General features: G+C 36.6%; 1 protein-coding gene across 2 annotated transcripts in view; it reads left to right on the top strand.

Moving 5' to 3' along the window:
- LOC124776709 (telomerase Cajal body protein 1) overlaps positions 1-17,301 on the top strand; it is a 103,012-nt gene extending 85,711 nt beyond the window's left edge. For both annotated transcript variants that reach the window (XM_047251821.1, XM_047251822.1), the window contains exons 6-8: positions 8,904-9,146; positions 9,516-9,639; positions 16,788-17,301. In XM_047251821.1, coding sequence (XP_047107777.1) covers positions 8,904-9,146; positions 9,516-9,639; positions 16,788-16,977 — 557 coding nt within the window. In that variant the 3' untranslated portion in view covers positions 16,978-17,301. The remainder of the gene's footprint in view (positions 1-8,903; positions 9,147-9,515; positions 9,640-16,787) is intronic.
- Positions 17,302-18,054: the final 753 nt, after the last annotated feature.

Genomic DNA, 18,054 nt, shown 5'->3' with positions numbered 1-18,054 from the left:
CTGGGGAGCAAGCCAATGAGATCTGCTGCCACATTCCATCATATCCCAGATGTGTTTGATGAGGTTCAGATCTGGTGAGTTGAGGGGCAAGCACATCAATTGGAAGTCACCGCTATGTTTGTTGAACCACTCCATCACACTCCTGGGCTTGTGACATGGTGCATTATCTTGTTGAAAAATACAACTGCCATTGGGAAACATGATTGTTATGAAGAAGTGTATGTGGTCTGCAACCAGTGTATGATACTTCTTGACCTTCAGGGTCCCTTGCACAAACTCCACTGGACTCATGGGTGCTCACATGAATGTCCCCCACAGCACAATGGAGCCACCGCCATGAGCTTGTCTCCATCCCGCACTACAGAGTCAAGGGACTGTTTCCCTGGAAGATGTCAGATTTGTGCCCTCCCATTAGTATAAAGAAGAAGGTATCAGAATTCATCAGACCATGCAATACTCTGCCCCATGCCGATTTCAGTCGTAGTTGCCGATGTCGTGCTAACATTTGCACATGCAAAGGTCATCTGCTGCAGAGGTCCATCATTAGGAGTGTTTGGTGCACTGTGTGAACAGACGCTCTTGTACTCTGCCCAACAATTAAAGTCTGATTTTAATTTGGCCATAGTTTGCCACCTATCCTGTTTAACCAGTCTGTCCAGCTTACAATGTCCAACACAATCTGGCCTTGGTAAAACTCAGAAAGATCGAGTGCCTCCCCATTTTACACACAGACAGCACACTCTCTGATACTACATGTGCCAGTAGTAATCCCTCACCAGGTGATGCTGCTGTCGCCTGGACAAGTTTATATTGATAGTAGGTCTGTGGTCATAATGTTCTGGCTGGTCAGTGTACAGGAGAACTATATAGTGTAATTAAAAAATGTCCCCAGAACATTACAAAGCATCCTCCAATTTGCATGATCACTTGTATGAAATTCTTTTAGAAGATTTCTTGAGGTCTACAGTGAAGATGATACAGTGTATTACTTGCTTACAGATAGAAAATCCAGGATGGACTGTAACAGTATGGCAGTGTGGTTTCAGCTCTCTCAGACTGCAGACGTGTGTGCAAGTTGCGTTTACGTGTGTGTGTGTGTGTGTGTGTGTGTGTGTGTGTGTGTGTGTGTGTGTGTGTGTGTGTGTGTCTACTGCTGACAAAGGCCTTAATGGCCAAAAGCTTTAATTGTGTCAATCTTTTTCTTGTGCCTATCGTGACTCAGCATCTCTGCATTATTGCTTACAGATAGGATTGTTATTAACTTGAAGGTATAAACAGTGTACAGTCCTCAAGAGTTTATCATAAGTACTTCTTAGCCAATAGTATCTGTGTAACTTTATAGACAAGAGTGAGTATGGATCTCTTGCATGCAACTCTGCTCCAAATGTCCACGTAATGCAAGTCCTTCATGAATTTTTGTTCAAAAGTAGGTCAGGGAGGACCATAATTTAGCTGTGGAGCAATTCTGGCCTCGTAGCAAAGTAATTCTAGCCCTAGCTGGGGCTCAAACTAACAATCTTGTTTCGTAATGATCATCTTTCCACTGCCATTCTGATGTGAATGTTTTGTAGACCAGGATGTCACCATCTAATAGTTTTGACGACAAGAGAAGCGGTGCAAAACTGGATTGTGAACTTCACACTTCTCTTACTACAGTTGACTTACTCGAAACGTTTAGCCAGTCCTCTTCTCTGGATACGCGGCTGCGTCTATCTCCACAACTTATTCTCCGAAGAAATAATGCTGGTTAGAGGAATTAAAAAAGACACACACACACACACTCACACACACACACACACACACACACACACTCTCTCTCTCTCTCTCTCTCTCTCTCTCTCTCTCTCTCTTTCAGTTCAGTTCAGGTATATTTTCATTTCCACAAGTTTCACATAAGCATACAAACTCTTGCAAGTCATCTGCGTCATTAACCATTAGATACTATTAAATATAATTACAATGTTGTGGGTTTAATAACCACCAGAAATACAAAGGCAGGTCTTGCTTCTAGCAAGTCTTAACACCAAGATTAAGTAAGAGTCTCTAGACAAATCATGTTTCAATTTTCTATAACAATTACAATTTTTCGACCACCAAGGAGTAACACGTAATTACTCCTTGTACTTTCCATACAGGTTCTACGGCGCGAGCAGCAAACACTTATCAGTGTCGTTCGTCTGACGCAGCTCCTGTTCTCCCATGACCAATGTCCATCCTGCACACACAGACGTCTGTTGCGCAGTAAATAGGCTCTTTCTCACACTTATCTTTAAAACATCACATGTTCGAGGCGGAAGAAGCTCGAGTGGTTCCAGATTTACGTGGAAATTCTCGAATCACTACATATCCCCCTCCTTAGATCAAACACTTGATATTTTATACACAATCATTATGTACATTATAACATCGTACCTATTAACAATACACATCTTAAAAGTAATCATTTACTACATAAGTTTATACACACATTTTTTCCTCATAAATCCTTGTACTTCATAGAGCAGGCTTCTGATTTTTGTTTTTCCATTGACTCGTTACTCTCTCTCTCTCTCTCTCTCTCTCTCTCTCTCTCTCTCTCTCTCTCTCTCTCTCTCTCTTTCTATATATATATTAGAACATAAGCCTCTATTTATGATTTCATTTTGCATTACCCTTACTTATGAACGATGTGAACTCTTCAGCTCCGGTCGTAAACTCCACGTGTCATGGACCCTTGAATATTTCATCCTTTATTCTAATTCTCTGTACTACCTCTTTAGTTCGTAATGGCCTCATTACTTATAGAATTCTGTAGTCTGGAGGAGCTCTGGGCAAAATAAAAGTGTTCCTATTGACACTCATAAAACATAATAATGCTAGTGAAATATAGAATTAAAACTTACCAGAATAATTCCTATAAAATATGTGACTTCCGTCATTATATTGACCTTTTCCCCTCGGATCAGCATCTTTACCTTACACGTGGGTTGACCCTATGAGTGCCCTTCCTCCTTCCATTTCTGTAGGTACGCCCCTTTAAATTCCTATTCTCCTATGGTACAGTTCAATCCCCTTCTTGGTGCCCCTGTCCACACAGTATAGGTCAGCCTTTCTTAGGTCTGCCTATATGCCCTTTATATCCAGTAAATGCTGTGTGCGCCCTCATTATCCTTTATGAGTAGGCTTCTAGGTTCATTACCTGAGTACACTATAATTAAATATCCTCTTCACTCGGTTTTTAGTACTTTGTTTAGTACCATAGAGTCTTCCTCTACTTTTCAACTTTTATACTCTTGGTATATACTCTACTTCTATACACTATTCATACCAAATGTGTTTACTTGTGTCATAAGAGTCCCACTATCCTACCAGTCGTCAGAATATTTGTCAGACTGACCTCCCTTAACAATTATCACAAACCCTTCCTCTCTGGCTTACGCTCTCCTTAATTACTAACACTTCCTACTTAGGTATACTCGTAAAATTATACTTCTTCTATACTTATGCACATAGGCAATATGGAATGATCATTGTTCTTATGTATTTATATACATGTGTGTGTGATGTAGAATCATCACAATAAACAACAATGTGTACGTATTTCATGATGTACCCGTACCTCTTCCCCCACTGTACTTGACGGTTTTTACATCATTTCAGTCTGTCCTTTCATTGTTTGTGTTTCATTGTGTGTATATGTAAGTGTGTCTGTGTATCCTGATTCTTCGGTCTACTTATAAGAAATAAGTTGAAGGTTATTGGAAACCACGGAAAATAAGGACTTCAGTGATAAAAGTATATGAATACGTAAAGAGGGGAAGATAGACAGGTACTGAAATGACAAGTAAGTAAGGAAAAAGTATAAATGATTGCTATGATCGAACATGTATCCATTGCTGAAAGACAGACAGAAGGACAAAAGCTTTCGCCAGAACATGGATACATTGCCGCAAAATGACGCTGATGAATCATCAAAATGGAAGGTAGTACACAACAAGCATCAAACATTCGGCTCTAAAACGTCATCTACAGCAAATGTTTCAAAGTTCAAGAATGTAAAAAATTTTGATGTACTTTGTTCTAGTAATAGTCTCACAGAAAGTGAAAACAATCGTAAGAAGAGTGTGCCGATAAACTATCGGAAAAAGGTTAGGTTTGATCTTTCAAAGCCACAATGTTCAGTTAACAGCAATGAAAGTGGCAGTGGCGTGATCCAGTCTGCTGTGAGTGAGACATCAACAAATTGTCTTCACATTTTCGCTGATAGTCATGGTAGAGGCATTGCTGATATAGTGAAAAACAGTTTTAATGCTGCCAATATTTGTGGAATGGTGAAACCAGGTGCTAAACTTCAAGAAGTTGTAGATTAGTATGATCCTGAAAAAGTAAAAAATGAGTGTGTAATCTTAATAGGTGGCTCAAACAATGTTGCCTGCAACGAAGGGAATGATGTCATACAGTTGCTCAGGAAGAAAATATTGGCGTTTCATCACTCTAAGGTATTTGTTGTGAACATTCCAAAGAGACATGACTTAATCCCACAGCCCTGTGTAAATGAGGCTATCTCACAAACGAACTCTAAGTTAGCAAAGTTGCGTAAGTATTTTAACAATACTTGTGTTGTAGATATAAGCAGTTTTGGACGAGAATTATTTACGAGACACGGTATGCACCTGAACAGATCAGGAAAAAAAGCATTAGGTACCCTTTTAAAAACAAAAATATTGGAAGAAGTCCACAAATGTACCCCAAAGTTGGAACCAATCACACTTAAATGTCACCAGCCATCAAGTCAGACTCAGTTCCAAACTCAAATATTTCAGGAAATTGTTAGTAATGAACGTACTGCTTCTATAGCTTCAGATAATTTTTTAGGCAAAAGTTTACTTCTGTCTCTAATTCCAAAGCAATGACAATTTTTCACCAAAATGTGGGAGGACTCGGTAATAAAGTAATTGACATTACTGTTCTGTTAGAGGAACCACAAGGAATAAAAGATACTGATGTATTATGTTTTAGTGAACATCATGTGAAAGATATTGAAAGGTTGCAGCTAAGTGGTTACTGTCAGGCAGCACATTACGCTAGAACCATCATGGAAAAAGGTGGAGTGGTAATTTATGTAAAAAACAACATATCTTACAATGCATTAGATTTAAAGAGCCATTGTATAGAGCAACAAATTGAAGTATGTGGCGTTGAGATTACTGTAAATGACTTCACGGCTATAGTGTTAGCACTGTATAGATCAGCACTGTATAGCTCTCCCTCAGGGAATTTGAATGTATTTCTTAAGCACTTAGATTCTTTAGTATCCAAACTGTACTCAAAGTCCAAAAACTTGATAATTACTGGTGACTTTAATGTTGATTTCGTAAATGAGAGCAATAGTAAAACTGATTTAGTACATTTAATGGAGTCTTATAATCTGATAGCAATAGTAGATTTCCCAACTAGGGTTACTGTTAACAGTAAAAGTCTGATTGATAATATATTTATAGATAAGTCTAAATGCAATGAGATCACTGTACATCCAATCATTGGCCTTTCTGATCGTGTTGGTCAATTGCTTAGGATCAATTACATCAGTGTGTGCAACAGTTCCGAGCATTCTTGGAAATCTTTTAGGATAATAAATGAAGAGGGCCTTAAAAAATTATATGACAGCCTCAAAGAGATAGATTGGAGTCCAGTTTATAGGGAAACAGATGTAAACAAAAAGTACAATTCATTTTTAAATGAATTCATGTCTTTATTTGAGTCCATCTTTCCCATAAAAGTAGTTAGAAATAGTCATATAGGCAATGCCAAGAAGTCTTGGACAACTACAGGGATAATAACATCTTATAGAAGAAAGAGGTTGTTATACAGTTCTCTCAGGACTTGTAATGATCCAAAGAAACGACAACACTACAAACTTTACTGTAGCGTTCTCAAGAAGGATATAAATAAATCTAAAGATATGTGCGTAAAATCAGAAATTGAAAGCTCAGAAAATAAAATTAAAACTATATGGAATGTAATAAAGAGGGAAACTGGCAGGAAAACAGGGAACATGTCTCAGGTAGAGATTAAAACAGGGGACAGTATCATAAAGAAACCTGAGTTGGTTGCAGAAATATTTGATAACCTCTTTCTGAGAGCAGCAGAGAAGAGGCTGTAATGGTTCTATGGAAGAATCATTGTCCCTCCTACAGAAAGCTATTAGCAACAGAATCCCACAGCTATCTTTACCTCCAATTACTGTAAGCAAAATCATAAGAGGAATTAGATCATTAAAAAATAAAAATTCTGCTGCTGTGGACAATATTCCTAGTAAAATACTGAAACACTGTTATAAATTTCTTAGTCCCTTCTTATGCAACATATACAATACATCCCTACAAGAAGGGATTGTCCCTGACAGACTAAAATTGGCTGTTGTGATTCCTCTCCTTAAAAAAAGTGATAAAAACAATGTTACAAACTATCGCCCAATATCCCTATTAACTACCTTCTCGAAAATTCTTGAAAAACTCATGCGCAGGAGAATTGTAGACCATCTCAACTTCCACAGTATCTTAAGCAAAAATCAGTTTGTTTTTCGTAAGCAAAAATCAGTTTGTTTTTCGTGCTGGTCTTTGTACTGAACAGGCAATATTCTCTTTCAGAAACCAAGGTTTGGAAGCCATTAACAAAAAAAATGTCTCCAGTGGGTATTTTTTGTGATCTTACAAAAGCCTTTGACTGTGTAAACCACCAAATTCTTTTCAAAAAGGCAGAATACTGTGGTTTAGGTGGTACTGTTGGCTTGTGGCTACAATCTTATCAAAAGGATTGGAAACTGACTGTAATGCTAAATGGCTCTTCTAGAGAACCTGCATCGTCTGAATGGGGCACGGTAACGTGTGGTGTGCCTCAAGGCTCTGTTTTGGGCCCACTGCTTTTCCTCATCTTCATTAATGATCTTCCTCTTTGTTCCGAGACAAACAGCAAATTTACCCTGTTCTCTGATGGTACCACAATTCTAATTGATGATTTGATAGATCACAATCTTGAACAAACTACAAATACTGTTTTTAATGACATCTTAAATTGTTTCTCCTCAAATGGTCTCTCACTCAATGCATATAAAACTCATTATATGAGGTTCCATTCATCACAAATTAATCTCGATGAAATTAACATAAAATGTATACCAATACAGAAAGTTGAAGATACAAAATTCCTGGGTGCTTATATAAACAGCAAATGTAGTTGGTCAGTTCACAGTCTTCATCTGTGTAAAAAACTTAGCTGGGCAACATTTGCGTTGCGGGTAATTTCTTTGGTGGCTGAAGTTGACACCATTAAGGTTGCCTACTTTGGCTACTTCCACTCATTGATGTCATATGCTATCATATTCTGGGGGAACCAACCACTTGCAAAAAACGTTTTCACCCTCCAAAAAAAAGCAATCAGAATAATGTGTACGGTCCATCAAAGACACTCTTGCAGGCACTTGTTTCGAAAGATAGGTATCCTAACAACTGCCTCACAGCATATTTTTTCCTTGCTGACCTTTGTTTGCAAAAATTATTCTATCTACCAAGACAACAGTAAATTCCATGGCTATAACACCAGAAACAAAAACAATCTACATTTCGAAATGAAACGTCTCACTTGGTACAAAAAGGAGTTTACTACTCCAGCATTAAGCTGTTCAATGCTCTCCCACTACATATCAAATGTGTTCATACAGAACTGCCAAAATTTAAACAAGTTCTCAAAGATTACCTGATAGAGAAATCTTTTTATACTGTGGATGAATATTTGAAAGAAAATGTATACCATTACTAAACTTATTGTGTCTAGAACTAGTTCAAGTGATTTTATTGAGCATTTGAGCATTATCACACTTTTTGTAACAACAGATTGCTGTACCTGTATTTAATCTTGTAGGCCTAATATCTGATTTTATTTTGTGGTCTTATTTTTACCCTTTATTTGTAACTCCTTTTTCTGTTAAATGGTTGTTATGTTATCTAGCTGACATTGTATCTATTACTGTATTTATAGTATGTCTTACTTAAACTATGTACAATTTGGCATTGAATTGCCCTTGTATTTATTGTTAGTTTAAATTGAAACCTGTACAATTTGACATGTTCCATATCCTTGTGATTGACTCACTAACTGGGTCTACGGAACATGAAATAAATAAATAAATAAATGAACCAAGGAAAATATCAGCATGTGATTGGTCTAGGTGAAGAAAGCTTTTTTTTGTATTCCTGGCACGAAATATTGATATCAAGTTGAGGAAGAAATGTTTGAACGTGTCTGTCGGAAACAGAATGTTGTCTTGAAGCAAAACATGGGCATGAGAAATATGGACCAGAAGGAACTGGAGTAATTGAAATGCAATTCTGTAGCAGAATGTTAAAAATTAGATGGTCACACAAAGTATAAAATGAAATGAAGAGGTATTAAAAATAATAAATGATGGTTGAACACTGTTGAGAATTTGTACCAGAAGGGGAGAGAGCTTAGTGGTTCAGCTGTTGAAGTATGGTAAAATTGGTGCTAGAAGAGATGGAGGGGAGTGTAATTGTAAGGGTAAACAAAAATTAGACTATGCTGAACAGATTATAGATAATGTTGGGTGCGATAGCAAAATAAAATACTAAACACAAGTTAAAAAGAAATTGAACATGGAACAGCATTAAAGTAATCAAAAGGCTCATGACTTAAATAAATAACTACAAAATTAAGATTTTCATATTTTAAAATTTTTGTTTGTGTTTGTGTATATTATGATAACTCTGCTGTACAGAGTTACAGCTCCCAACGAAGGATAACAATTTTGATAGATTTCTTATGTTTACTGCATAAATGTCACTAAAAGTTTATATTTTTAAAATAGAGGAAATGGGGAACAGTATTGAAAACAATCTTTGTTTTAGGTCTGTATTCTGAACCAGATGGACAGTTACTTTGTTTTTTGAAAGGGCAGAAAGGTGGTGTAACACACATTGCCTTCTCACCAGATGGCACAAAACTTCTAAGTGGTGGTCGCAAAGATTCAGAAATAATTTGCTGGGATTTACGAAATCCTGGTACTGTTCTCTTTGTTCTCCAGCGAGAAGTTACAACAAATCAAAGAATATATTTTGACATCAGCCCTAATGGATGTTATGTCATGTCAGGTAAGTAATTGCTCTGTAAAATTCTTGTTTATGAAACCATGTTAATTTTCTCAATCCATACATGGTAATTTCTAATAGTGTCTCGGTCTGTATTTATATGAGCATAGGTAACTTGTGAAGAAATTTGGCACTAAATTTTTTTCCTATTTTTCTTAGTCAGCATTACGCCAAATTCCATCTTTTTAAATTATTTTCTTGCATTCATGAAATTTTACATGGGTGATTTTTTATGTTCTTTTGAACAACTCTTGATCAGTTCCTCATGTTTCATAATATCTTCTGAAACCATTTTAATAGTTTCCAAATTTCAAAACAGAGTGTATATACAATAAAGTTGAAATATGTAACTTCAGATTATTACATTTATAGGTGGCACTAATGGTATTGTAAAAATTTGGGATATTCAGCGACCACCAGACACCTCGCTTGGCGATCCTGTACTACATCCTCTAAAAACCTTTGTGGCACACAATGACTGTGTTAATGGTTTAAGGTAATATTCTGTCTTTCATTTTAGAGATAAAGCAAGAGACTGAATTATTAGGGAGCATGTCTTGTGCTGTGAGTGTAACAATAACAATAAAAAATACTGTCTCGGTCACTCATAGTACTTTTTATTTAACTGTTCCCAAACTGGTGCAAATATCATCTTCAGATACAAAACCAATATTGCAGCAGTAAACTACCGATAGTGAGTGACTCAGATGGTTCTTTTTCTTGTTGTATCTAGGTAATATCTGACAGCATTTACGAAATCAGGTAGGCCTACAAGTTACAATTCACAACAGTGGAATTTTAATGAATTCCTTCATATCAGAAACTGCAAGTCTTGGGTGGAGCTTAGAAAATTACATGCACATGTGTTGTAAAGACATTCTATTGTGTTCATCTGTATGTGTATCTACTGCTCATTGTTTACATTATTTCTTTGTGCATCAGTAGATTGTCTTTCCCTACACCATTAGTTTGTAGATCTGCTAGTGAGCGTAACATTGTTCAGTTTACTATCCTCTAGTATGCTATTTGTTCTGTGTATGTGTTGAAATACAATTTGTTGTGGCAATAACAGACCATCCAGAAACATGAAAAATCATACTAAGCTTCTGACTACTTCTTTGAATTAGCTTCTGACTTCTTCTTTGAACTGAAGCCACTGTGCTTAGTTTCTTTGTGTGTGCCAAGTGCATTGCTTCTTTATGTTTAATCTTACTGAGTAATGACTTGACAGCAATACTGTAACAACTGAGTGGGCTCCATAAAAAATTTCCACTTTGTTTGTAGCACAATAACATCCTTAACAATGTTGTGTTGTTGTGGTTGTCAGTCCAAAGACTGGTTTGATGCAGCTCTCCATGCTACTCTATCCTGTGCAAGCCTCTTCTTCCCTGAGTAGCTACTGGAACCTACGTCCTTCTAATCTGCTTAGTGTATTCATCTCTTGGTCTCCCTCTATGATTTTTACCCTCCACACTTTCTTCCCTTGATGCCTCAGTAGGTGTCCTACTAACACATCCCTTCTTTTAGTTAAGTTGTGCTACAGACTCCTATTCTCTCCACGACTTCCTTTTTTATTCAGTACCTCATTAGTTACGTGATCTACCCATCTAATCTTCGGCATTCTTCTATAGCATCACATTTCAAAATCTTCTCTAACCTTCTTGTCTAAACTGTTTGTTGTCCGGCTACACTCAGTACAAATACTTTCAGCAAAGACTTCCTGACACTTAAATCTATGCTTGATGTTAACAAATTTCTCTTCTTCAGAAATGCTTTCCTTGCCGTCGCCAGTCTACATTTTATATCCTCTCTACTTTGACCATCCTCAGTTTTTTGCTGCACAAATAGCAAAAGTCATCTATTACTTTAAGTATCTCATATCCTAATCTGTCCCTTAGCATCACCTGATTTAATTCGACTACATTCCGTTACCCTCGTTTTGCTATTGTTGATGTTCATCTTATATCCTTCTTTCAAGACACTGTCCATTCTGTGCAACTGTTCTTCCAAGTCCTTTGCTGCTCTGACAGAATTACAATGTCATCAGCAAACCTCAAGGTTTTTATTTTTTCTACCTCGATTTTAATTCCTACTCCAAATTTTTCTTTGGTTTCCTTTACTGCCTGTTCAGTGTACAGACTGAATAACATTGGGAATAGGTTACAACCTTGTCTCACTCCCTTCTCAAACATTGCTTCCCTTTCGTGCCCACCAACTCTTATAACTGCCATCTTGTTTCTGTACAAATTGTAAATGGCTTTTCGATCCCTGTATTTTACCCTTGCCACCTTCAGAATTTGAAAGGGAGTATTCCAGTCAACACTGTCAAAAGCTTTAAGTCTACAAATGCTATAAACATAGGTTTGCCTTTCCTTAATCTAGCTTCCATTCATCTGTAAAGAATTCATGTTAGTATTTGTCAACCTTGACGTATTAAACTGATAGTTCGGTAAATTTTCACCCCTGTCAACACCTGCTTTCTTTGGAATTGTAATTATTATATTCTTCTTGAAGTCTGAGGGTATTTAGGCTGTCTCATACATCTTGCCCACAAGATGCAAGTGTTTAGTTATGGCTGGCTGTCCCAGAACAGAATGTTATCTATTCCAGAGACCTTGTTTGTGCTTATGTCTTTCAGTGCTCTGTCAAATTCTTCATGCAGTATCATGTCTCCCATCTCATCTTCATCTACGTCCTCTTCCATTTCCATAATATTGCCCTCAAGCCTACATTGCCCTTGTATAGATCGTCTATATATTCGTTCCACCTTTCTGCTTTCCTTTCTTTGTTTAAGGCAGGTTTTCCACTTGAGTTCTTGATACTCGTACAGGTGGTTCTCTTTTCTCCAAAGGTCTCTTTAATTTTTCTGTAGGCGGCATCTATCTTACTCCTTGTGATATATGCTTCTACATCCTTACATTTGTCCCCTAGTCATCCCCCCTTAACGGTTTTGCACTAACTGTCAATCTTATTTTTGAGATGTCTGTATTCCTTTTCGCCTGCTTGAATTTACTGCACTTTATTAACTTCTCCTTTCATCAATTAAATTCAATATCTCTTCTGTTAACCAAGGATTTATACCAACCCTCATCTTTTTACCTACTTGATCCTCTGCTGCCTTCACTATTTCATCTCTCAAAGCTACCCATTCTTCTTCTACTCTATTTATTTCCCCTGTTGTTGCCAGTCGTTCCCTAATACTCTCTCTGAAACTCTCTACAACTTCTGGTTCTTTCAGTTTATCCAGGTCCAAACTCCTTAAATTCCTACCTGTCTGCAGTTTATTCAGTTTAAACCTACAGTTCATAACCAATAAATTTTGGTCAGAGTCCACATCTATCCCTGAAAATGTCTTACATTTTAAAACCTGGTTCCTAAATCTCTGTCTTACCATTATATAATCTATCTGAAACCTTACAGTGTCTCTAGGCCTCTTCCACAATTACAGTGTTCTTTCATAATCCTTAAACCAAGTGTTAGCTATGATTAAGTTATGCTCTGTGCAAAATTCTACCAGGCAGCTTCGTCTTTCATTCCTTTCCCCCAGTCCATATTCATCTACTACTTTTCCTTCTCTTCCTTTACCTACTATCGAATTCCAGTCCCCCATGACTATTAAATTTTTGTCTCCCTTAACTGTTTGAGTAATTTCTTTTATTTCACCATACATTTCTTCAATCTCTTCATCATCTGCAGAGCTAGTTGGCATATTAACTTGTACTACCGTGGTAGGCGTGGGCTTCATGTCTATTTGGCTACAATAATGCATTCACTATGCTGTTTGTAGTAGCTTATGTGCGTTCCTGTTTTTTTTTTTTTTTTTTTTTTTTTTTTTTTTTTTTTTTTTTTTTTTTTTTTTTTAAGCCTACTCCTGCATTACCCCTATATGATTTTGTATTTATAACACTGTATTCACCTGACCAGAAGTCCTGTTCCTCCTACCACTGAAATTCACTAATTCCCACTTTATCTAACTTTAACCTATCCATTACCCTTTTTAAATTTTCTAACCTAATTGCCCATTATGGGATCTGACATTCCAAGCTCCGATCCATGGAATGCCAGTTTTGTTTCTTCTGATAATGACGCCTTTCTGAGTAGTCTGCACCTGTAGATCCGAATGGGGGACTATTTTACTTCCGGAATATTTTACCCAAGAGGACCATCATCATCTTACAGTAAACCTGCATGCCCTCCGGAAAAATTTCAGCTTGAGTTTCCCCTTGCTTTCAGCCATTCACAGTACCAGCACAGCAATGCTGCTTTGGTTAATGTTACAAGGCCAGGTCAGTCAATCATCCAAACTGTTGCCCCTGCAACTACTGAAAAGGCTGCTGCCCCTCTTCAGGAACCACATGTTTGTCTGGCCTCTCCACGGATACCCCTCCGTTGTGGTGGCACCTATGCTATGGCTATCTGTATCGCTGAAGCACGCAAGCCTCCCCACCAATGGTTCATGGGGGAGGGGTCCTTAAGGGGAGCCGGAATGATCCAGCTCCTCCATGTTAATTTTAGCAAATAGAAGGAACATTTTTTTCTAAAACCATTAAACATATTGTTCTGAAATTTGGACTATATGTTCAGTGAATATTTCTCTACAAAGTTATATTGCCATGTTAAGAAATATGTATTGGTTTTTATTTTACAATTTTTTTAAACAGATGCTTATTTTTTTCTCTATTTTTGCACTTTTTCTTGTATAACTCTTGAATTATACAATATTTTTTTACAATTTGTTATAAAAATGAAGGAAACTAAATAAACAATATTGTGTATAAATTTCATTGATATACTGTTACCAGTTTTTGAGAAAATGTTCTAAAGAGATACAAATTTTAAAGTTACGGGAAATGGCTCCCAAAGTTTTTTAATACATTCCTGCCCCATAAAAGGATTATCAGCATCCTCTTCTTTTTCCAGTGTTAGTTTCCATTTGACTGGTCTTTTCTTCCCTTTTGCTGCATGTTGTAGGCTTTTGTCTCTTTCCTGCACCTCTTAGACTTTCTTAATCAATTAGGTGCATTGTGGAAATGGTGTTGTGTCCTGGTTGGAAACCTAAAAGTTTCAGAACATCACATTTGATAATGTTTCCTTCATTGTATGTTGCCACTGCATCATACACTCCAAAATGCAATGTTTTTATCTGTACAAACACTCTTTTGGGGATCCTAATCCAAATGAAATTATTTACACTTTCATTTGGATTTTGTGTTTTCCCATGTAAACACTTTTCCAATATACTTGGCTATGATAAATCTCTGAATATTGGCTTAATTACATCAATTACAGCATTTGGAAAACTATTTTTATGGGCATATTCCTTTCCTGATTGGTACTTACACCATGAGTCATCACATGTGGGGCACAGTGCATGTTGTGGGTGCTCATTTGTTGATGCAGTATGAAAAAATAATGCCCATACTGCTCTCCTCATGTATTTTGCCTAATTGTACACCCATAATACCTCTGCAATCTATCAGTTGCTTCATCTGTTAATCTTCCTCTTCCTCCAAGGCTCTTACCATCACTAAGCTTCTGGTATCCTAATATCTGTTTTAGTTTGTGCAAGTGAGCCCCCATGCGCGTCTGCACATGGCCAATGCACTCCTGTTTTTTAATGTGAATTTCATTGCCATAAGATTTGAGTTCCCCTACAGCTTTATATCCCTTAGAGTCACCATCTCATAGATAGTTTGTGTATCATACATTATACCACTCCTGTGATCTGGAAAAAATTGCTTCCACTCCCTCTACTTCCATCGCTCCACTCGTGCCATGAAAATTTGCTTCACAACTTTCACTATGTTCGTCCTTGGTATTGCCCTACATCTACAATGCTTTGAGAGAATAGCAACATCAATTACTTTGCAACTGTCTCCACTGGTAGCTGTCACAACTCCATTTAGAGATTTATGACCTCTATGTTGCCATGATCCATCTAAAGCAACAGTTAAATCTCTACAATTCCCATTATCTGTCACAGCTTCTTCAACTGCATTCTTCATTGTTGCTTGAGCAATATCTTCAGCAGAAAATCCCACCAATTCATTATAAAATCCAAACTTAGTTTGTGGTTTTGGAAAGTTCATAATTCCACATAACATTGTCCCTTGCCAATGCAACGCAAGCCATACACTAACCTAACATTAACACACCTAACATTTATATCACACACCTTCTTTCCACTATTACCACTGTGAGGAATGCTGTTAGAATTAGAAAACGAAACTTCTGCAGCACATTTATTACACTTCAATAACATTTTACATGCCAAACCAGTGTGTGACATTATTTTCAATTCCAGTCCTCTTTCTATGCAAACTTGGCACAATACGAAATGTTTCAAAATATTAGAGGGCAAGGAAATGTTAATTATTTCATTCACATCATTACTGTCACTTTCATAGGTTTCAAATTTTTCTTTGCTGTCACAAAGTTTCTTGCTGGAATAAGTTCTATCACATTATTTTGGAGTAGTAGGTGAAGCAGTCTGAGCAGCATCTCCCTTCGAAACAACAAAAGATTTCTTCTTCCAATCACTGTGCCTTTTCTTAAACACTCGATTGGTGAAACGGGGCATATTGATATCCACAAACCAAATACGTAAAACAGGTATGAGCAAAATTCGTCAAATACGCAAAATTGAACAGCTAAACAACACAAAGCAAACTCCACAAGTCAACACACACGGTATAGCGTTTATGTTTGCCTATGTAAATAGTCACTTGTCACAGGGATAATGCCATACAACGTTTGAAAACAAAATACTGTCTAATTCTGTAAAGATACCCTGCTTGTAGCCAGCGAGTGGCGCTGTCAGAGATGACACACCAAGTCGCTACAACCGTTTACGCGGCGCTTCAACTTTGCAGTGATAAAAAACACACTTAGAAGGGTGGAACTTGATTTGTTTTATTCAGAAAACTCCAAATAAATTGATAATGAAAAAAAATTGTTAATTTTGTCATTTTCATTGTTCGAGCTCCCCTGAATAATATTGAACTAAAATAAAATTATAATGTGATGTTAAATAACAGCATTTATTTATTTTTCTTGCATCTCTTCACACTCTTGATATAGGGTGTGTTTTATGTAAAAAAAAAAAAAGTAAAAGGAAAGAGCTGTTGTACACATTTCTGCTCATGATACAGAATGTGCCTAACATACAAAAAGAAAGAGAGTAAAAAGGGTTGTACACATTTACAGCACTGACAGTTACTCCCACTGTGGTGGGATTGACGCAAGAGATGGGTTGGAAAGCAATCCCACCACATTCATAATGTTAAGGAGTGTTGAACTCAGAAAAAGAGAACAGTACCATGTTAGCAGTTGATGTAAGAGAAAAGAAAATTATTTATTAAAATTTTACTGGAGAATTACGATCTTTACCACAGAATATTAAAAGGTTGTAACCAGGTTTTGTACGACATTGTCAGCCAACTTCAGTGGCGAGAGAAATCAGCACACCGTGGAAAAAGAACTGTTCTGTAGTACTGCTATGTTTACACACTCTGAATTATTCAAGTAATTTTTTGTTATTGGCATCAGCATTAAATGTCAAGTACTTTCAAATAATTTCATATTAGTTTAAATACATTTAATAATGGTCATCAAAAGATTAATACATTTTGTTCTTTCTTACAGCATACATAAGCAGTATCCAGTTCTTGCAACTTGCTCAGGGCAGAGGCATTTTGAGGATCTCTTTTCTGACAGCAGTTCAGATACAGATCAGTCTCCTACAGAATATGATTCAGACTGCCATATTACAAAAGTCAAAACAAAAAGTGAAAACAGTCTAAAACTGTGGTGGGTAGGGCCAAAGAAACAATGAATACATTACAACCAACTTCATATTGTATGTAATGTTAGAGTCAGGAAAGGACAGTAAAGTACAAAGTTAATGATAATTTGGCTACTCTAACTGTTGCAGAAGATTATTCTGTCAGTGATAGACTTTAACGTGAATGTCATAAATGAAAAAAATTATATTCATTAATTTCCATTGTTGACTTTCATGATTAGATTTTATAGCTTTAATTTTTTTATATTGAGGTTGACCAAAACTACTGTCATGGGAAAGATAGACTGAAATAATCTCAGACTGTGATAATTTATGTTAAAAAGACATTTAATACCATTAAATGTATTTATTGTGGTTTGGTAGTTACTCATTGGCTCTGCATACACAGTATTATATTATAACACATTTATGTGAGTTTCATGAATGTTGTTTATTGTTTAAAACTCATGTTAAAAAGAACGCAATATTAACAGTGGAGACACAGAAGTTGTTAAGTATTGTTCTCTCTCTCTCTCTCTCTCTCTCTCTCTCTCTCTCTCTCTCTCTCTCTCTCTCTCTCTCACACACACACACGCACACACAGTTCAAATTACATTGTGGAGAAAACCATTTTTGTAACCCCATGTAATCTTTTTTTTCCATTGGAAAATAATGAAAAGGCTTTAGTAGCATAGTTCATACCTTTCTGATTCAAAAGACTAAGTTTATAAAGGAAAGTACCTGCATTTTCCTTGTAGCATGGTCTGAAGCATTATGTGTGAAAATTGCTTCACACTGAAGGAATCGTTATAAACCAGTGAAATTCAGTCTGTCTATCAGATATATTAATGGAAACAAACAGTTAACAAAACTGAGCAGTAAAACAACATTACTTCCCCAAATTCTGTATAAGTGAAGACAATTCCCATTGAAATAAGACACTCTGTATGCTACGCAGTTAGACACTGATGACTTCATGAGAAAAGGGATCGTAAATAGGTTCTACTTGTCCAAAGTCTGCATGTATTGGATGCTTCAAATGTGTGTAGATTGTGTTTAATTGACAAGTTCCACATTATAACATACATTGCGAGTGTGATCTGTGGAACACTAACTAACTAAAATAAA

This window comes from Schistocerca piceifrons, chromosome 2 (genome assembly GCF_021461385.2).
Source record: "Schistocerca piceifrons isolate TAMUIC-IGC-003096 chromosome 2, iqSchPice1.1, whole genome shotgun sequence".
Classification (NCBI taxonomy): domain Eukaryota; kingdom Metazoa; phylum Arthropoda; class Insecta; order Orthoptera; family Acrididae; genus Schistocerca; species Schistocerca piceifrons.
This window is presented reverse-complemented; position numbering and strand designations above follow the sequence as displayed.